Source organism: Hyperolius riggenbachi, chromosome 5 (assembly GCF_040937935.1).
Source record: "Hyperolius riggenbachi isolate aHypRig1 chromosome 5, aHypRig1.pri, whole genome shotgun sequence".
In the NCBI taxonomy this organism is placed as follows: Eukaryota; Metazoa; Chordata; class Amphibia; order Anura; family Hyperoliidae; genus Hyperolius; species Hyperolius riggenbachi.
Genome location: NC_090650.1, coordinates 198,931,520 through 198,954,319, shown reverse-complemented (window position 1 = coordinate 198,954,319; position 22,800 = coordinate 198,931,520). Strand labels below are relative to the sequence as shown.

The window sequence follows — 22,800 nt, the reverse complement described above, 5'->3', positions numbered from 1 at the left end:
ATTCCAAGTTTGGCACTAGGTCTGAAGAGAATGCTTTTGGCTTCACATAGATGACTCTAAGGGTGGCCATACATGGTACAATTTTTCATTTTTTTTCTATTAGATAATTTAGTTCAATTATTCCTTTAGATCGAATATAAATATTTTTCCAGCATGTCCGATCTGATTTTTCTCGAAAAAACGCGATAATCGTTCGAATTTCTTGATCGGTAAAAAATTTTTTTTCAACTTTCATTCGATTCGATCATTTAGATCGAATAAATGGGATAATCAAACGTTTTTATTGTACCATGTATGGCCACCATAATGGTGCCCATACATGGTACAATTTTTTCAATTAGATCAGGTTTTCTCAACCAGGGTTCTCTGGAATCCCAGGGTTCATTAAGTACTCTGCAGGGGTAGGATAAAGATACAGTATAGTAAGTGGCAGTGTAGTAGGGGGTAGTAAAATAAACAGCCTCACCTACTTTTAACCACTTGCCGACCGCACACTCATACCGTGCGGCGGCAAAGTGGTAGCTGGAGGACCAGCGACGCAGATCTGCGTCGCCAGGTGTCTCCCTAATTAATCAGAAAAGTTTCCTGTTAGATCACGGAGCGGGTCTCCGTGAATAGCCTGCAAGCTGCTGATAGCGGCTCGCAGACTAAATGTAAACGCAGGACACGTTTGTCTCCTTTGTTTACATTGAACGGCGCTGCTGCGCAGCAGCGCCGTAAGGCAGATCGGTGATCCCCGGCCAATCAGCGGTGGGGGATCGCCGCCATGTGACAGAGGACATCCTGTCACAGGCTGAACAGGACGGATAGCGTCCTGTGCAGCCCCGATAACCAGGGGGGACAGGGAGGAGAGGGAGAGGGGAATTTTGCCGCGGAGGGGGGCTTTGAGGTGCCCCCCCCCCCGCAACAATCCAGCAGGAGCGATCAGACCCCCCCCCCTGCACATCATCCCCATAGGGGGCAAAAAAGGGGGGCGATCTGATCGCTCTGCATGCAACCTGATCTGTGCTGGGGGCTGCAGAGCCCACCCAGCACAGATCATAAAAAACAGCGCTGGTCCTTAAGGGGGGGGGGGGGGTAAAGGCTGGGTCCTCAAGTGGTTAAAGACCATGCCTCATGCAAAATAAATGCAGGGGATAAAAAAAAAATTGTTTGAAGGGGTTTCGTGAGATCCAAAAGTTATTTGCAGGGTTCCCCCCGGGGTAAAAAGGTTGAGAAAGGCTGAATTAGATAATGTGTTCAATCATTCTGTTAGATTGAACATAAAAACATTTCCAACATGTCCGGTTGGAATTTTATCGAAAAAAAATGGGATAATCGTTTACATTTTTTGATCGAAAAAAAACAAACATTATTTTCGACTTTCATTCGATTCAATAGTTTTGGTCAAATAAATGTGAAGTTCAAACGTTTTTATTGTACCGTGTATGGGCACCATAAAGCAAATTTTTGGGTGATAACACGGGAGTCTATGATTCCAGGTGTGAGGTTGCTCTGTAGCAATGGAAATACTACTGGGCTTTATGACTCCAGGTGATAAGATCATATGTGAAAATGGACAATGTGTCACCATAACCCAAAAAATTAGGATTGATATTATGTATCTGTCAAAATAACCCAGACGTGAGGCTGCTCTGACCACAACATACATTTTTTCCATACTGAGATACTTTATAAAAATGCCTATTGGTTATTTTAATATGACCTCAAAATGAATACCTTCAATTCCTATATAAAGAGTTGGGAATTTTTCCCCCTTTTTAAAGACAATTAGGTTCCATTTTTGTGGATTTTGTGATTTCTGTGCATAAACTGGGCGTTCTGAATGTGTTTTTATTTTTCATTTTATCTCAGTGGATGATCATTGTTTAGCCAAATTATATAACTAACGGTATGATTTGCAGAACTACTTCTGCAAATCACTGATTACAAAGGGAGGTATTTATTTCCATGATAATAAAGGCATTGTGTGAGATGAATATAGCTAAAAAGCAAGCTCACACTGACCTTATATGTTTGCTTTGGATTACCACTGTTTATCAATCAGCAGGGAATTTAAACAATGAAAATTAGAGGGTTTGGAAAAGGAACAATTTTTCAAAGTAAATCAGATTCCATATTTCTACGGTACTCGACAAAACTGGCCAGTCAGCTAATTCAGTATGTATGTATGTATAATTTATTCTGATTTCATTTGGCTTTAATTCAAAGTATATTTGAGTGTCTAGGATAGATGCAAACTTGAACAAGCTCTTAGTTTCCAAGTAATCTTAGTGTTACGTATGCTTCTATACACATAGCACATACTGTATATAGCAGATGTGAGTGACCCCAGGAATGTGTGAATCAGGATTCTGGGATGTTACTGTACTGTCTACACCCATGGTTTCTAAATAAATGAACTATTAATCAAATGGCTTTTCTGTTTTTCACCTTACACTGTATTTCTTCTTTCCTTTGTCTCAATAGTGTTACTCATTTACTCCTATCCCAGCATTAAGAGAAATTACCACAGTTCCTTAACCTTAAAGCACTCAAAGAGATGTTTATTCTCCCCAAGATAACCACAGATAAGTACTGCAGATGTCTCACCAATCACCGATGGTGAGGACGAAGCTGGAAATGTAAGTGCCGGAGATGCCAAAACCTCCCCAGCACCTGATAATATAGCAAAGGTGGCGCAGATATCGATAGGGGGGACGGTTAGGGCTAGGCATTGGCGGAGGGTTTGTTATGGTTAGGCATGTGAAGGGGGCGTCAATTAAAGTCAGGCATCAGAAGGGGGGGGGGTCAGTTAAGATTACCAATATTTTACTATGGTACTGTGAGAAAACGCGAAAGAGCCGCCGCCATGAGTCAGCGCCTGGCGGCTCTTTCCGCGCTCAGCGGCCACACACACTGGGAGGCAGCCACCTCCTCCCAGCATGAGGCGGCTGTCCCCGTTGTGGAGCACGGAGAAACCGCCGCATCAGACGCGGCGGTTAGCGCGCATGGCCCCGCCGTGGAAGTTCCGCAGAGCGGGGCTGGTGTGGCTGGGACACGTAGTCCCTCTGGTTCAAGAGTGACGCGCGCGCGCGCACTGAGGCAGAGCAGATATGCCAGCCAGAAGGGAGTCAGCTGACCAGGTTGGTCAGCTGACCCTGGTTCCTCTCCTGATTGGTCCAGCACTTAGGGAGGTGCTCTAGAGGCCTCTGTGCATATATACTGCGGGCTGTTCACTTGCTTTTTGTCTGGCGTTGCGATCACACATGTGGAAGCACCCAGATCCGTAGTCAGATCCGCAAGTGTGCCGGGACCAGCTGGAGCTGTAATCCTACACTTAGCTAGATTCTTTTGATAGCTAAAGTACTAGTTTGATTGTGATTATCTGTTATGACCTATTTGCCTGCCTGACTATCCTCTTGAAACTTTGATCCTGTACCTCGATATTTCTGATACTCTGTTGCCGAACCCCGGCTCGTCCTTAGACTCCGCCTTTGCTTTACGATACTGTACCTTATCTGTCCGTGTGTGTACGACCTGGCTTGTCCGACCTCGAGAACCGACCTCACTGTTGGAGGCGGTTCCCCGTCCTGTCAGTGACACCTCCTCCAGAGTGTCACTTTCAGTTCTGCCTTCCTACTGTCAGTTTGACTCCTCCCGTCTTGGAGAGCTCAGGTCTGCGGGAGGGATCTGTGCCGTACTCCTTGCTGCACTGAGGCTTAGTCCTCTGTGTTACTGTTACACCAAACACTACACTCTACTCAGGTGAACAGAGGTTAGCTAGTATATCGGATTATCGGTGATACTGCAGATCACATATAATCTGGTATACATCTGTATTCCCCATGATACTGCAGATCACCGGTAATCAGATCCTCTCTGTGCTCACCGATCGTTACAGGTACCTACTGTACATAGAACCTAATAGTAGAATAATGGTAATTTTACTAGCGGCTATCTCCGGGCACCTTTTTTGCATGTACACTGGTGAGGAATCTGCCCAACCTCAACTATACCAGGACCCCATGAGCTGAATAATGTAACCAGACAGTGGCACTGGCTCATATGCAATACAGCATTTTCTGTTTTCTCTTTGGAGACTTACCAATTTGCAGTTTTGAGTATTTTTGAGCACCAAAAAGCATTTTTTTACTGTCACCTAAAGTAATGTCTCTTGTTGTCATCAAAATCACAAAGAATTGGCCTCTGGAAGATTCAGGATCTTGCCCTGCTAGTTTAATTTTAATCGCAACCCAGTTATATGTTTTTTTTTTGTTTTTTTTCTTATCTTTCCAGCTGGACTGTAGCCTACAATCAGACACGCACAAGGTCCCTCAGCTTTCTTATGGTCCCTTTCACATATGTCCATTGCAGTCTGTTGTGGAAAATTCCACACCATACCACTTATACGGATAGCACAGTGGCAGTTTAGCCTACAATGGTAAAGGGCAATTCACAGGGGTGTCGCTAGTCTATTTTAGGGGGGCCCATGCCCCCAACATGTCCTGGGGGGCCCCGAAACGAGTCGTCGGTGTATGGAGTGGACTTGTGTCACGTTGGTTGAATAAACCTTGATCTTGGATCACGTGAGTGTGCGGACCTTTTTGATTTTTGTCACTGTTCCCAATGGTCCAGCACCTCTCCAGTGGTGTGCGATTCTCCTTTTTGAATTTTGGACCCAATCTATTTCTAGGGGTGCCCTGGCAGCCCTGCTGTCCCCCTCTGGACGCCTGCTGCCAGACAGCCAGCAGCGTCAGACCTCAATCAGCGGGCGACCACTAGTGCGGGCGCCTGTCACTCACTATCTAACTGGGGATTCCTGTCACTACCTAACCTAGGGGCGCCTGTCACTCATTACCTAACTGGGGGTCCCAGTCACTCACTGCCTAACCTGGGGGGCCCCTGTCACTCACTACCTAACCTGGGGGGCGCCTGTCACTCACTACCTAACCTGGGGGTCCCTGTCACTCACTACCTAACCTGGGGGTCCCTGTCACTCGCTACTTAAACTGGGGGTCCCTGTCACTCATTACCTAAACTGGGGGGCGCCTGTCACTATCTAAACTGGGGGGCTCCTGTCTCTACCTAAACTGGGGGCTCCTGTCACTACATACACTGGGGGGTGTCTGTCACTACCTGAACTGGGGGCACCTGTCACTACATACACTGGGGGGGGGGCTCCTGTCAGTAAATGAGCTGGGGGGGGCTCCTGTCACCACCTGTACTGGGGGGCTCCTGTCACTAACTACACTGGGGGACTCCTGGCGCTACCTTAACTAGGGGGCACCTGTCACTACCTAAACTATCCAGGCCAGCCAGCCAAGCATTACCACCAGCCAACCAGCCCAGAATCACTGTAAAAAAGGCCACAGCATCACCACCAGTCAGGCCAGCATTTACTTCAACCAGCCAAGCACAGCCCAGCATTACCGCCAGCCAGGTCACAGCATCACCGCCAGCCAACTCAGCCACAGCATCAGCCACAGCATCACCGCCAGCCAACCCGACCACAGCATCACCGCCAGCCAACCCAGCCACAGCATCACCGCCAGCCTGGCCACAGCATCACCGCCAGCTAGGCCACAGCATCACCGCCAGCCAGGCCACAGCATCACTGCCAGGCCTTTCAGCCCACACATCATCCCCAATCCAGCCAAAAACAGTATTGCCAGGCACAGCAGCCAGTTGAGGAGAATTCAGAAGCCAGGTGAGAGGTGTCTACCATATTAAGGGGGCATTCTGCCTATTTATGTGAAATGCTGTCTATTTATGTGCCTCATGACTGCTGAATTTGTCTTGTTGGGGGCCTCAAGATTGCTGAATTTGTCTTGCTGGGGGCCTCATGATTGCTGAATTTGTCTTGTTGGGGGCCTCATGATTGCTGAATTTGTCGTGTTGGGGCTCACATGATTGCTAACTGCGAGACTATGGGAAAAGCTGAATCATCATCATATGAGACAATAGCATTAAACCTACTTTTTTTTAGTTTTTTAAAACAAAATAAAACTGGGAGGTTCTAAAAAAAAATGAATACATTTTTTCAGGAGTAGGATGGATGAAATTGTTTTTCCATAATGTTCATGTATGAGTTAAAACATTTGTACAGTATTTAGTTTAAAATGCTGTTGCCACTTTGCGATAGATAAGTGACTTTTGGGTTGCAGTTTGGGCACTCGGCCTCCAAAAGGCTCGCCACCACTGTCCTAATCTAATGCCCCACCATTGCTAAGTTCATGTAAATTTGTCTCCACCCGTGACCACACCCACATTCTGGTCCATTGCCACACCCATTTTTCGGTACGGCACAACGTAACCCTCATATTTTTCGGCGTGCTAGCTACAGTGTGCTGATCTCTGCTGCCTATAGTATGTACAGTATAAGCTGTTCTCTAGTGCCTGCATTCTGTTTCCATTTTTGTTGTATTTTACCTGTCATCTGTGAGGAAAAATGACAGCAGAAGCAAAAGCAAAGACTCTTGTAGTCTTACTGATAAAGACAGGCTATGGACAAATAGCAGTTCAACATGACCCAGTGCAACAATGTATGACATCCCTAAGCTAACCTTGCATGAGAGAAAATAAATGATCAGTGATCTAACAGGTTGAAGTTAATTTGTAATTACTATTGCTCAGTGGCGTAGCTAAGAAGCACTGAGTCCCATTGCATGTTTCATATTGGGCCATCCCAAGCATTCTATACATAATTCATAAGCCGCAACAAAATCCTGCCAAGAACATTCACAGTATGAGACGTACAAGCAGATGAGGGGAACAGTTTGTGAAGGATTATCACTATTCAAAGCATATATAGAATTGATTATTACCAGCATAGCACCATTGAAGAACTAATACTGTGGTTGAGGAAGGGCCCCTAGTGGGCCTCTCTGGTCCAGGGGCTTCAGTATGGCCACAACCTCTACATCCCCATTGCTATGCCACTGCTATTGCTTCCCCTACCAAACAACCACCTTCAATATAACAAGATAAGGTGAACCTGGGACCCCTCATTTCTCTCCCCTTCTCTTTTCTTCAAATAACTGGACATCTACACTCAATTCATAGAAATTGGTTCACAGAAAGATCTTTAGATTCTGATGGGAACAGATCTTTAGATCTTTCATCTGAAGAACATTGCAAAGATTAAACATCTGATTTCCCCAGAGGATCTTCCAACCCTAGTTCACGCCTTCATCACATCACGGCTGGATTACTGCAATGCCCTTTATGCTGGCCTCCCCAAAAAGGACCTGCGTCGCCTGCAATTAGTGCAGAATGCTGCTGCCAGATTGCTAGCAAACCAGCCTCGCCACTGTCACATTACACAGATCCTTCGCTCACTGCACTGGCTACCAGTAGAATGGAGAATACTCTTCAAGATTGGACTGCTGACATTCAAATCCCTGCACAATCTGGGCCCTGGATACATGAAGGACTTGCTGAAGCTGCACCACACCTCTCACAACCTCAGATCAGCAAGTTCTATAAACTTGGTCACTCCCAGAGTGCACCTCAAAAAATCTGGAGATAGAGCCTTCTGTCATGCTGCCCCTACTCTTTGGAACTCCCTGCCACACCCAGTAAAGACAGCACCATCCCTGGAGCTATTCAAATACAGACTGAAAAGCCACCTGTTTAGCTTGGCATTTCCAGATTTATAAAATTCTTCCTCTGTACCACAATGGTCTGAGCCATGCTTATGCGCTTTGAGTCCTATGGGAGAAAAGCGCTCTACAAATGTTATTTGTTGTTGTTGTTGTTTAGTGACAGCTTTTGGTAAATAAACTGGGGTTGATTCAGCAAACTTCTCTCATGCTATGAATTTTTTTAAATCCTATTTTAAGGAATTGATGGCTGATTTCACTTTATCTCTTTAACAACTATGAGCAAAGTTTTGTGTCAGCTAAGACCTAATTAATTGTATAAATTAACACATTTGTGAAATTTGCACATAAATTGTTTTTCAGCTGGTAATCCATCAAAGTTTTCAATCCCCTGCCATACATGGATTAGGGACACAGCAGCACAGCTATGCCTGAGCTCACTCTTCAGGCTTCTTCTCCAGGACTCCATCTCCATAAGCAGACATTATTGCAGTAGCTCTTGTTGCTTGTTTCCGTATCATGTGGATTGCAGCCTGGCTCCTATCCTGTTTATTGCCCCCTTGTAAGGTTGTTTGATTGGTCTTCAGATGGAGGTCCATGCTCTTCATGTGCTTTCATTCAACTAACTTCCTGTAGCCAGCTCCTCCTTAGACTTAGTTACAGACTGGGCCATTCAGAGGGCTGATGATGGACCTCCTCTTAAAAACTCCTCAAGCAAGCTAGCAAAATTGCAGTCAACAGTACAGAAGCCTGATTGCAATCAACATGCAGAGAAGGCTTCAACTGGAACCAGGTTGCAGTCACAACTGCTGATGAAGACGGGGTTACTGAGAAGGAAACTGATAGCTTCTAGCAAGTTACAGTCAGATAACAACATGTTACCAAACCTGTGTTTTAACAACTACAATTTTTACACAGTAGTCAAATGTATTAGGTTGGAGTTTCAGGGGACCCTTATATACATTAGTTGCAGTAAGAGTATTTATCTGATTGCCCTAATTTCAGCACCACAAGTCATTGGTCCTATCACTGGGCAAAAGGGTTTGCACAAACAGCACCGTGCCTTTCAAAAGTGAGAGTAGTGCCCTAAAGATAGAGGAGGACGACATTCTGCCCCACCATCTCAAACGTGTGCCCTCACATTCTGATGGGAACAGGCCTCTTTAAGGGCAGAGGCCAAAACAAATGTTTTTATTTAACTAGTAAGTAGTTAATAAAAAGAATAGCTAAGCCAAAGAAAAGTGTATTTGCATTGTATTTTAAATAACAAAGACACAGCTCCACCAGGCATTACCAATAAAGACCCGCTCTGTGTGGGTCTTAAGGTGCGTACACACGTACTACGGAAGCCAACAACGGGTCCGTAGTGCGGGTCCGCTGAGCGGATCATTCAGGAACAGCCTTATCAGTCTGCCGACAGTGCGTACACACGCACTACTGTCGCTGGAACGCCCGCCCAGCAGGAGGGTCTGACGGACCTATCGTTGGCTTATGTAGTGCGTGTGTATGCACCTTTAACCCGAACCAAAGCCATGCGTGAGAGGTGGCTGTAAAGATATGATGCATCACTCAGTTAATTCAACAACAAAATCACACAAATGCTTTCATCTATGCATGTAATTGGAATACCACATTTTTTTTATCTGTGTTCCAAGACGCTGGACATATTCAGGACCATGGAAAGCTTCTTGAAGAGGAATCTTCAAATTTAAAACACAAACAAATAAGAAGTACATTTCTTCCAGAGTAAAATGAGCCATACATTACTTTTCTCATCTAAGGCTCATACATTTACGTGTATTTTAAATTTTAAGATTTTTGTGGCAGAGGTCATTTAATTGACAGTTACTTAGCCAGTTAGCTCAGCCTGCTGCAGCACTTACAGTACTAAATCATGATACATTTGTTCACATGGGAGGGAAACATAACAACTTTTTTTTCTTTAAAGGGAACCTAAACTGAGACGGATATGGATGTTTCCTTTTTAAATAATACCAGTTGTCTGACTCTTCTGCTGACCCTGTGTCTCTAATACTTTTAGCTACAGCCCCTGAACAAGCATGCAGATCACGTGCTCTGACTGAAGTCAGACTGAATTAGCTGCATGCTTGTTTCAGGTGTGTGATTGAGCCACTACTACAGCTAAAGAGATCTGCAGGGCTGTCAGGCAACTGGTGTTGTTTAATAGAAAAAAGCCATATCCCTCACAGTTAAGGTTCCCTTTAAATTGAGCACACTTTAAACCGCAGGTCACCTGACAAAGGCGTGGAACGCCGAAACCCGTCGCAATGTTACCAGCACACAAGAGACCGACGGTAGGGGCACCCAGAATCCATTTCCATCTGATCCAATCACTGTCGATGGCCACGGCAGTTTAGAACTGCACCCACCCGGGAAACACTGAATGACTATATACCCAGCTACATGCTTGTTTTTTATGATAACATAGTAAGTGCATGTTTTATTGTGCATCTTCCTTAATAAAATGTTATCACACTATGGAGTGCTCCTTCTTTCCACTTTTGTTTCTCTCGTCCAAGCCTCCTGACAACCGGGTTCTAGAGGAGCCGCTAGGGTGTGACAACCTCAACCAACCAGGTGGCTGTTTGCTTCATTGCACATCGTTTGACTGTAAGCTGCAGTACCCCATTGTAATAAGTGCAGATGGCACCACACATAACTGCAATGACTTTGCACCAGGCTCAATGAGTCTGTAGGTCCAAGTACCACGCATGTCAAAAAAGGGCGCCCAGGAACTTGGGGGCGCAGTAATCCTGGTAGTATATTATCTGTACATTTACAGATATTTTACTATTAAAGGGTAAAAACGATAGTAAAATATCAGCATTAAACACAAATATTTTACTATAGCTAAACGTAAGCCTATTCTCACACTGAGCCCTCTCACTACTGGTGCCTATTCTTAACCTATTCTTAACCAACCCCAACCCCCACCTAACCCTAACTGTCCCTGTAAACGCACCCTCCATGCCCCCCTCCTAACCTTAAAGGACAACCGTGACATTTGACATCATGAGACAGACATGTGTATGTACTGTGCCAAGCTCACAAATAACTATGTGGTGTTCCTTTTTTTCCTTTCTCTATATAATTAGCATAATTCAGGATCCTGGTATTTACAAGAATACATGACATGTTTGAGGTATCTGTCACCATGAAAGTAGACCACTTACTCAGGAACTGAACTAACTGAACTATTGAACTATGCATATTTTATTAGTAGACAGCAACCTGTTATTTTATAAGGGTATATGGAGCTGATATTATAAGCAGTAGTTAAAGACTTGTACAGAATTTTTGTTAGGATTCCTCCTGTGGCATGTTCTGTCCATTGCAGGTGGAGCCATAAATGGACAGTTCCGCGCGTCGGTCTGCATTCGGTTGTGCATTTGCAGTGAGTCACATTTGCAATTCCTCTGCAGTTCTGGGCAGCTTGGGATGCTGTTATAAATTCAAACATTGTCTGTTGCTGCTGAGTTGCAGTTACTTTCATGCAGGTTGCATAGTTTTGTCTGCCTTTTCTGGCTGTCAGCTTGTGACTGATTACCATTCACCTGTGTGGAGATTTGCATCTCTGCCCTCATTGGATGACCTCAGTATAAAGGGTTGCTTCCTGCAAGCATGCTCTGCCCGTCATAGTTTCAGCTCTGTCTAGGCTGTTACTGGGTCCCTTGATATTGCAAAATATATTCCTTGTCTTAGTTCAGATATCCTGTGGAGCTACGATTATATATTTCCCACGGGGACATATATACGTACTCCTTCTAGTATAGAGATTTTGTATTATCTAGCCTTGTTCGCTGTATTGTTCCAGATCCTAGCCAGTGTTCCTTGCTTGTGTTATATATTGGTTCATCGCCGATATATACATATGTTAGTCAGCGTTTGTTATTTTCTTCTGTTGATATCCTGTGTTTCACTAATCAGTTTGTAGCATCTTGAGCTACATTTTATATGGTAGAACTCGCCATATATATATTTTTACTCCAGTTAGTCAGTCATTGTAGTTTCATTGATACCTGTAAAGTGTAATTTACTAGGAAATCATATCTATTGTATATTTATCTGTGTTCCTTCTCTTGCCTGCTGTGTTGACTCTGCTATTGCCTGACGATTCTGTGTTCCTAGTCCTGTCCTTGCGAGGTAGCCATTGCTGTGGTTGCTATTGGCTACCTCACTCCAGTCTGTCTAGTATCTGTCTGAATGTTTGCTATTGCAAGAGCAGCACAACATCGCACTGCGCTGCCATTTCATCTTACCAGAAGCCCAGAGCTGCAGTTGCTCTGTGCAGCTTGTGTAGCCTCTTCCATTATCCAGCTCTTAGCCTTGCTGTGCTGGATAGTCAGAAAGTATGACCCCCCCAGCATTACAATTTTATATTAGTCTGCTTGAAGCAATTATTTGAGATTGTTTCAGGGCCCCTTTCAAGGTGTGTACAGGTGCTCCCCATATCAACAGGCAACTCAAAGGAGATCATACATGCTGTGAAATCATACCCAATTGCTACTGTTATGTACCACCGAAGGTGCTAGCAGCTCCCTCACAGAACAGAGCATGCTGATTAGCAGAGAACTGGAAAGCTTTTTTGTACTAACCAAGGATGAATGAGGATGATTTTGTGAAAAGTGTGGTTGAGTTGTCCCAGAGTGAGTGCCAGTGCGTGTGTGTGTGTGGGGGGGGGGGGGGGAATGGCTGTGTATGCAAGGGTTAACTCCCCTTGGCCGACGCCTTCCTTCCGATGTGCTCTCTAGCTTCTTCCACTTCCACTTTCTCAGCAGAAGTTCCGGTTTAGGAGGCAGAAGTGTAAAAATCTGGAGCAGCTTGGCATGCTTTGAAAGGGAGGCAGCAGCCATGCTGAGCTTAACCTTGCGTTCACAGCCCAAACCCACTGCTCACTGCGGTACAATTTTGCTTTTCACTAAATCATTCTAAATCATTCCTAGTATCAATGCTTATCATTCTTTAAAGTTTTTGTGTCTTTTTGCCATCCATTAAAATAACTCACACTCTGGAAATGGGAAATTTGGGCACGATTGTTGCCAGGGAGATTTAGACACCAACATAAGCACCCCTGTTAAATTGAGGTGCTACTAGCGAAAGCTGTGGAGTTCTGCTTTTATGTATGTACCTGATTAAAAAAAAGATCAGAAAATTGAAAAATCGTTCGAAATTTAGTTCGAACATGTTGGAAATAATCGATCTGGCAGATAAATCTGCCAAAAAATTGTATGGCGTGTACCTAGCATTAAGCAGGTTTTGGAGGGACACAAACTAAATGAACTGTATGTTTTGGGGATGTGGAAGGAAACCCTCGATCTGCAAGGCAAGAGTGCAATCCGCATGCTACCTGTTACCTCGCATTTAGAATAGAAACACACTAGTAGATTCCACAAAGGACCGGCACCACAACGAGGTATTATAGCTCTAATACTTTATTAGCTCATGCCATGGAAGCAACGACAGACTGCTGTTTCGGCTACGTGGCCTTTGTCAAGTTGCACAAGAAGCATTGCTTCTTGTGCAACTTGACAAAGGCCACGTATGGCCGAAACAGCAGTCTGTAGTTGCTTCCATGCATGAGCTAATAAAGCATTAGAGCTATAATACCTCGTTGTGGTGCCGGTCCTTTGTGGAATCTACTGTCTCACAAGGGTGAGACTGAGGCACACCTTGTACTCACGTCTGGCCCATATTTGTGCTCCTGGGCCTTTTCTGCTTCCAGTAGAAACACACTAGGCAGAATCGCATATGTGTTTTCCATAGCACACAGTGGAAAACGCATATGCGATTCTGCCTAGTGTGTTCTTACCCTTAATCATAATCATTTAATCATATTCATGATGAAACCATGCTATAAATGTTTTTACATCAGTACTACTCTTTTAGTTTCAACCTATCTTCAGCTGTAAATCAGAAAAAGTAGACTTTTTTTCCAGAAAATGTATTGAAAAACAAAACTTAAGCTGAACTGCAGCCACAGCGTTTTGAATTAAGAAAGATGAGCACTACTGATGCATTGTCTGGATTCATAGCTATTTCTTTCTCAGCAACTTCCAGACCATCACAGTGACCCTATTTCCTCTTGTCCCTTCCTTACAAGCATTTCTCACAAGGGGCTTAACTACAAATCATTGGGCCCCCCAGGGACACTTTGATGCCCCCATGTCAACGCTCCTCCCTCCCCCCCTTGTAGTAATCCCCATTGCCAAAAACCCATATGTTGGGCATTATCTCACAAGTGATTACAGTGTGGCTGCAGGGGGCACCTTTCCAGCAGTTGCAATTTCTCGTCAGATTGATGGATAATCTGACAGCAAGTTTTATCGTGTGTACATGTTTAAACTGCTCCAGAGCGATAAAGAAATCGATTTTTGATGATAGCATCACAAAATTGATCCCTTTATCAATCTGAAACAGATCTGAGAGGTCAGAAACATTGTGTGTTCCCAGAATTAGACCTCTGTGTTTTTTTAGAGCGCAAGGAGTCGGTGTCAGTGTTCCTGGACTCCTAGTGAAATCTATGCTGGGAACTTGTGTCTGTAGTGACTTCAGAAATCTGAAACAGGAAGTTCTGCTCACAGGACTTCCTTGTGTGATGGTGATGGAAGCAGGGCAAATGACACACATGAGTACACTTCATCAGGCATGGTATTATACAGAATCTGAAATTCCACATGTTTTATTCTCACTGTTGGGGAGAGGGGAAATCTCCCCAGTGGGGTTCCACACAAACCTATAAAGTTCTAATCTTTCCTCATTCTAATTTAAAGTCAAAACATTTATAAAGGTTTACATTCAACTGTTCAAATGGAAGTGAAAAAAAGCAGCTGAATGCCAAGTTAAAACTGGATTTCCATGAGATGGAAACAGAACATAATACTACAAATCCTAGGAGAATATAGCAGTAATCCAGCAAATGGCATAGGAATGCATAGGTAGCATGGGGATGACATTTTATACTTTCTCTGATGAGTGTTATTAAAGAGGTCAACCCCATACAGACTATGTGCCCTCTCCTGCTGACACCAATGTTTACATTACATAAGTGAACAATCTCTAGCCGTGCACAGGAATGTGAGAAAGCAAGGCTAGTATTAACAGATAGCACAAGTGTACTTAAAGGGGTTCTTTCGTGAAAAAAGTAGGCAGTTAAAAAATGTGACAGATGACAGGTTTTGGGCCAGTCCATCTTTTTAAGGGGGATTCTCAGGGCTTTCTTTGTTTTCAACAGCATTTCCTGAACAATAGTTGCAAAATCTAACTGACATAATAGTGTGCAAGTGATTAGGGAGGCCGGCTGGTATGTTGCTATTTTGGCAGTTAAACTGCTGTTCAGGAAATGCTGTTGAAAACAAAGCCCTGAGAATCCCCCTTAAAAAGATGGACTGGCCCAAAACCTGTCATCTGTCACATTTTTTAACATTTTTTTTTAAGAACCCCTTTAAAAAAGTTAAGTTTAATGAATAGCGATAGTACGTGGCAAATACAATGTCTAGTTCAAAACTTTGAAAACACGTAGACCACAACAAGTTTAAACCTAAAGGTGCCCATACACTCGTCAGATTGGCAGCAGATAGATAAGAAATGCATCTGATGATCTATCTGATGCGTTTTTAGAACATTTTTTACCAGGATAGAATTCCAATAGATTTCAGTTTAAAATCTATTGAAATTCGATCTGATGGCATTTTTTTGCCATCAGATTTCCATTAAGGCCAATGCAAACTGATAAGCAATCTCATCAGATCGACCTAAATTTTCCATCCTGCCTGGTCGACGGAAATCAATCGAAATCGATCGAAATCGGCCATCGATCGGTCGATTGGCCAACCGATTTGCAAACGATCAATCGATCGATCGATCGGGATCGATCGGTCGGCCAGAAAATCGGCTGAGTGTATGGGCCCCTTTACTGTTTCAGGCAACTGTGCTATCATTAGATACAGCACAACATAACATATTTATAAGTCAAAAAGATAATGGGCTTTTTCTCCTAGGTTTTCTCCTAGTAGATAATTTTTTATCTCTTTTTCAAATAACTTTTCAGCACTGTCAACATTATTCTGAGCATTTTCTTGCTTGCTGGTGGATTAAAAGGCATTTTTGGTAAGATGTAAAAATATCTCCTAATAGAAAAAGTGAATTGGATCAGGCCCATTTTATTTTACATTTACAGTAGGATTTTAATGGTGCTACTTAATAATTGGTGACATATTTGCATTTTATACAAACACAATCTGAGTTAGACAGGTGGGAGGGAGCAGGGTAACGTTTGGCATCAGCTAGGAGAAGGTTTGTGGGCAGGATAAGTTACCTGGCACAGCAATAGGTTGTGAGTTCTCGAGTTTTGAGATAAATATTGTTAATTTGTGCTAAGTTAAAGAGACACTGAAGCGGAAAAAAAAAATATTATTTATTGATTGTGTAGTATGGATAATTACTGCAACATCAGTAGCAAAGAAAATATTCTCATATTTTTATTTTCAGTTATATAGGTTTTTTTTATAACATTGCATCATTCGCTAATATTTTCAGTTTACACACTACTCGGCATTCTAAATGATTTTACAGAGCAGGCTAGTGAACTTTTGAACTGTCCTCTGCAGAAAAAAATAATAATAATACAGTGACTGACACTTGAGATAAGATTCATAAGACAGAGCTCTCTGAGACTTTGAAAGTCGTGGAGATCAGTGGCTCTTTTGCATAGATAACAACTGGAGTTTCTTAACTCTTCCTGTACTGGAAACAATATTAGACTTATGTCTCTGGTCCTAATGTTTTATTTCTTAGCTGTACTACACATACAAATTATTATATCATATTTTTTCTGCTTCAGTGTCTCTTTAAACAGCAAGGGAACAGCAATGCCATTCAAGTCTATGCTCTTTAATAGGAAAGTTGCAATGAGCACACACATGAAAATAATTAGCACAATGAGACTGATGAAGAAGCCACCAGGGAAGTTGGCACTGCTCTCATTACAGAGCTCCATAAAGATGGATATCTGGTAGAAGAGTATTTCAAAAACAGGCTTTCATTCATTCTCATTTTAATATTTTTTAGAAGAACTGAGAAGGCTATGGATCAGCTCATTGCAGCCATGTGACCATGAAGTTATCTTCTTAATAGCATATTTTCTTGCGTACGTAAAAAAGGGGCGCTGGGAAAAAAGGGCGCCGGGTTTTTAACGATAATCATGGATAACGTTTAAAATTGTATTGTACTGTATTTCGTTTAAAATTAATGGTTTTTAAAGTTATAAATCATTAAATAATGTGCATTAAATCGGCAATTGTAAAAACGTTAATCTTTCGTTTAAATGGTGAAACGTATAATAACGTTTAAAAAAAAAATTACTAAGTAACCCTCCCTGTACCTACCCCTAACCCCTAGACCCCCCTGTTAGTGCCTAAACCTAAGACCCCCCTGTTGGTGCCTAAACCTAAGACCCCCCTGTTGGTGCCTAAACCTAAAACCCCCTGTTGGTGCCTAAACCTAAGACCCCCCTGTTGGTGCCTAAACCTAAGACCCCCCTGTTGGTTTTTTCGTTTAAAAATAATGTAAAAAAAAAAAAGTACTGTTTTTCGTTTAAAAATAATGTTTGGGAAAAAATATTGTACTGTTTTTCGTTTAAAAATAATATTTAAAAATGTATAAATCATTAAATAATGTGTAATCATGAGAAACAGTAATAAAACATTAAGTCTCCGGGCGCCGCTTTTAAAACGTTAGTTTTCTCCGGCGCCCTTTTTTCCTATCGGGCGCCCATTAAACGATATTTATTATAGGAGTGAATGGCGGCGCCCGATTTGTCCACTAGCCTCAGGCGCCCGAATTTACTGTTTCCTATTTTCTTTTCAGCATTATGTGCTTGTAGTCATTCCTTTGTTAGCTATAAATAACCTCTGAGAGATAAGTACCATGTAGAACATTAGGGAAAATATTAAAGCTTAGGTGAAGTGGGGGAAAGCAGTTAGAATATGCAGGAGACACTTGTCAATGACATGTTTGCTTTAACCACTGACACAAAGTATAAACACACTGAACTGATGAAAAGCTAATGTAATCTTACCAGGACACTGCCATTGGGCTTAGGTTGCCTTGCCAGAGTAACCCCCATCCACTCATCATCTCTGTCTTCTTTACATGTCTTTCCACAGGGTTCCCCACGACTGTTTCCTGCAAGGAGGAGGAGCAGGGTACGGTCAGATGGTACAACTTGGTACAGAGTCACTAAAAGCTGACATTAGCAAGGCTGACCTTTTAGTGCATTATTTAAATCTGGAAATAACTTGAACAAACTGTTCCTGTCTTAACGTCTTGATTTTTTTATTTTGGAGAGACAAAGCATATTTTCAACTAGACTCAAATAACTATACCTAAAGAAAAACAATTCCTACTTTTCTTCCAAAAAATATTCATCTAGATAAATATGTTCAAAATACTGCATGCAAACAAATGAATTAGGAATCTGAATCACCATATGAAAGCTAGAATGAATTGTTACATAAAGGCAATGGGAAGATATGAACTAAAAAAAAAAATCACTATAGCAATCACTACCCAATTGAGCAATATTAATTTATGCCATGCACTGATGAGGGTCAACCAATCCAAAACTATCTACATGCATGTTGGATTAGTCTGGCTCTGTAATATCCACAAGCTGACACATCAGTGCATTCCAGCGGTTCTGGAGGTGTGTTTATCTATCAGGGATGATTTGCATATTCAGCAGTGATGCATGGTGGGAGACATCATATGCTCACTCCAATCTGAATAATCGCAAATACCTGTTTTAGAAGACAAACTTCTGTTTTGCACTATAACAATAACACCCTTCTGTAATACAGTACAGAGAAATAAGACACACTAGGATATGGCGCTGTCAAGAAAACACTACACCTATGCTAAGACATTTTCTTATTTAATCTTAAAATGCACATACATTTCTTAGCATCCCATGAAGCCATATTGAGTAAACTTTTCTTAGTAGGTCTGATTTAATAAGGTTCTCACTGGCTGAACATGCAATAACACTGGGTTCACAGTGGGCATTGCATTGCTTTCCCTGTAAAAAGCAGGAACACAGGGAAATGGGAAAGTTGCACCGCATGTTATCCCTGCGTTGCGTCACATACAGTAAAGCATACAGTCATGAAAAGTATGCTTCACTTTTAAAGTGCGCATTTTGAGGTAATTCACTGCATGCAGTGCATTGGAATGTCACATGCCGTTAAACCACACCGCACTGTGAACATTGCATAGGTGATGCCATGCAATGCGGCATTCTCCCTCACAATGCGGCGGTTACATCGCACCACAACATACCACTGTGAATGTAGCCTCAACCATTGTTTTGACTAGAATATAAATTGCCTGTCATTAGGCGGCACAAGTTTGTAACTGTCACCTGAGCTATATTAGACCACAACTAGGGCCACTAAGTTTCTCTTAACAGAAAAAAATGTAGCCAATGTTTACAGCAACCCCCTTTGCAATAAATATGTTCATTGCAAATGCATGAGCCTGCAATGCCCCAAATATTTACTATTGTATGCTTTTAAAATGAATGTAAACGCCTTATGATATGCATTTAAAAAATATGAGACTGAACTAAGGTTTGTAGTAGTTACTTGTCACTGGAGCTGTCTCCAGCCACATTTCCACAACAGTCTTGCAATTATGTGTGAATATTTGCATGCAAATCTTTACACATAAAGAAAAAAAAATTGCACAAATCCCTACAACTAAGTTAAAAGCAAAGGTCTTAGTTTGCATAGTCACATACATCATGCAGAGGCTTCCCTGTACTTGTATGTGATCTAAGTCTGGCCCTATAACATGCATAATGCAACATGGACGCATACAGTGCATCAACTTATCATTAGGAGCACATAGCCTATTGTCTTCCTAATGTGTTTAGTCTCTTCATATGTTTCCATGGCTGGCCATTATTTTCTGCTGTATGTATATGTTACGGCCAGAACCCGAAGTCTGGCCACTTCGGGTTCTGGCCGGTCAGAATGCGAAGTAGCCGGCTCATGCGGCCAAAGTAAGAAATGAGTGTGATTATCGGACTTTGGCCGGCCAGAACGCGTTGTGACTTCACGCGGCCGGCCAAGTCCCGAAGTCCCCCTTACTGCCGGCCAGCTGCTCTCCTCTCCCCACCGCCAGAAATCTCAGCTCCCCCTCTCCTCCCCCGCTACTCAGACCTCCGATCAGGGCGACCGCACCAGCGAGGCAGAGAGAGGCATAGCAGCTACCAGCTCACGCGAGACCCGCAGGACCCGAACACTTCAATGCAGAAGTGACGTGACGTCATTGAACACTTCGCATATGAAGTGTATGGGTCCGGGCGGGTAGCGAGTGCGCTGCGCCGCTCTGCCTTTCTCCACCTCTCTGGTCGCCCTGATTGGAGGTCTGCAGCAAAGCTCCCCCAGCCCAGCAAATCACCCTCAGCTATGCAAGGCACCCAGCAAAGCCCATAGCTCCCCCCCCTTCCCCCGACCATGCATTTCCAGCCATTAAATACCCAGCAAATACCCCCCAGCCATGCATAGCCCCCCAGCAAAGCACCCACAGCCATGCATAGCCCCCCAGCAAAGCAGCCACAGCCATGCATAGCCCCCCAGCAAAGCACCCACAGCCATGCATAGCCCCCCAGCAAAGCACCCACAGCCATGCATAGCCCCCCAGCAAAGCACCCACAGCCATGCATAGCCCCCCAGCAAAGCACCCACAGCCATGCACAGCCCCCCAGCAAAGCACCCACAGCCATGCACAGCCCCCCAGCAAAGCACCAACAGCCCCCCAGAAAAGCACCTGCATTTATGCAAAGCACCCAGCAAAGACACCTCCCCGAAGGCATGCACAGCCCCCCAGCAAAGCAGCCATGCACAGCCCCCCAGCAAAGCACCCACAGCCATGCACAGCCCCCCAGCAAAGCACCCACAGCCATGCAAAGTGCCCAGCAAAGCACCCAGAAAAGCCCCCCGGCCATGCAAAGTGCTCAGCAAAGCACCCTCAGCCATGCATCCCCCTTCATCTGTGACTAATCACCACTGTAATTTGATCTCTCCCCTGTGTCACCTGACTGCCACAGCAGAGCAGCTAATTTAAAAGCACAGGATGTTATCAATATGTCTGCTCCCAAGAAAGCAGGATGTAGACACACTGCCGATTTATTGCAGGATTTGTATCAGCTGTAACTAAGAAATGCTTTTCTTTAAAAATATTATTATGCTGCATCTTTCAGAGCAGAGAGGAAGTTCCGAGTGCCATTCATGGTGCTGGACAGGACCCGGGGTGCTCTGGGATTTGTGCGTTTTGGACTTTGGCCGTTTCTAGAACTGGCCGGCCAATGTCAGAAATTCCCAGCATTTTGGACTTTGGCCGACGTCAAATCGGCCAGTTCTAGAAACGGCCGGCCAATTCTAGAATTGGCCGATTTCTGGTTTTGGCCATAACATATATACTGTACATGGAAATGTTAAAGTTTATTTTATACAATTCATACATATACACAATATCACTCACTTCTTCCGATGTTCTGTTCAGTACATTGCTTGTCTGGATTGCTGTGAACTCTGCATTTATAAACTGCCCCTGGCGTCTTTATAGATGAGCTAAATGTAGAATTTGCTTTTGGCGCTCCAACCAGTATCCTGAAAAAGTAAGAAAAGCATGTGTTCAATTTTCAAAATTTAACAAAACTTTTACATGTATAACTATATAAGCAGAGATGTTATTTATTATACCGTATATAAAATATTTCTGTGTACACATCAGATATACAGTTGCAATCAGATATGTCTATTTGATCTTTAACCTCCCTGGCGGTAATCCCAAGCGTGACTCGGAGTAACATTAAAATTTCAGCAGTATCCCCAAGCCACGCTTAAAAAAAAAGACCTGGCAGCTTACCTGGGCGATCATCGCTGCTCTGCGGGACTCCAGTCCTCTCCTCCTCCTGACGGCCACTGGGATCCCCATCTCCTTTCCGCTTCCTGGATCCTGGCGGCCAATCAGTGGTGGTGCCGCTTGACGTTGTGACATCATCAGGGGCAGTGCGGGAAATTTTAAAGGTGATTGGCCCAACTATATATTGTATTGGATACAAGTGATACACATTTACAAGTGCAATTGTATCCAATACAATATAGCCATTTGTTTCCCAACTGCTACTGATCTAAGTGCTTCTGCTGATCTGCCTTAGTTTGCATTACTGTTACCGATTCTTGCCTGGATTTTGACTATTTTTTGCCTTACTCTACCTTACTGTTACTGATTTTTGCTTAGAATTTGACTACTCTCGCGTGAGCGTCAGTGACTCCATCACTGAGGTGAGTGACGTGTGCATTTGGTACTCCATTGACACTAGTCAGGCTTTGCCAGCGCCCCCACATTTCCCATTTACTGGGGAGCTTTGCCTGAAGGTAGACTACGAGCACAATTCCCGGTCTTATTTGCAGTTCTTTCTCAATGAAGCGGTTATTTAAAAAATAGTGAAGGAGACAAAACACTATGCCAGGCAACAACTGGTTGCTCCACAAGGGCACTTTCCAAGGAGTTGGACATGGGAGCCGGTCACCAAAAAAGACATGTGGCTTTTTTTTTAGTCTAATTATTCTGCAGGGGGTGGTGGGGAAGTCCCTGCATGAATGGTGTTGGTCTACCAATAAAATTATTGCTACCCCTTTTTTAGGAACGTTAATGTCTGAATACCATTTCCGCCTCATAATAAAGTTTTTGCACTTCAGCAATAATGACACTTTTGAGGAGTACACCCACCATGCGCCAAAACTAAAAAAAAAAAATGGGAGGTGTATCAGCTGGTTGTTGAAGACATTTGAAAGAACTTATGTACCACAGAGAGACACAAGTGTTAATGAAAGTCTGATGGCCTATAAGGGGAGGCTGAGTTGGATACAATCCTTAGAATTTAAGAGGTCCCGCTTTGGTGTGAAATCATTAATGCTATGCGAGTTAGCAACCGGATATATCTGGAACATTATTCTGTATAGCGGCAAAGGTACTAAATTCAACCCCAGTTTCAGCAACTACGGAGTGGCAACATCCTCTGTGCTCTCTTTGGTTGAGCCTTTTCTAAACAAAGGCTACAGTGCGACCACGGGTAATATTTATAGTTCACTTGAACTGTATGAATTTCTTATAAGGAATAAGACAGATG

General features: G+C 43.4%; 1 protein-coding gene across 1 annotated transcript in view; it reads right to left on the bottom strand.

Moving 5' to 3' along the window:
- ITGA9 (integrin subunit alpha 9) overlaps positions 1–22,800 on the bottom strand; it is a 565,489-nt gene that overhangs the window by 477,104 nt on the left and 65,585 nt on the right. Inside the window, exons 2-3 of the mRNA XM_068236571.1 lie at positions 21,147–21,274; positions 17,680–17,786 (exon numbers count right to left, since the gene is read on the bottom strand). Coding sequence (XP_068092672.1) covers positions 17,680–17,786; positions 21,147–21,274 — 235 coding nt within the window. The remainder of the gene's footprint in view (positions 1–17,679; positions 17,787–21,146; positions 21,275–22,800) is intronic.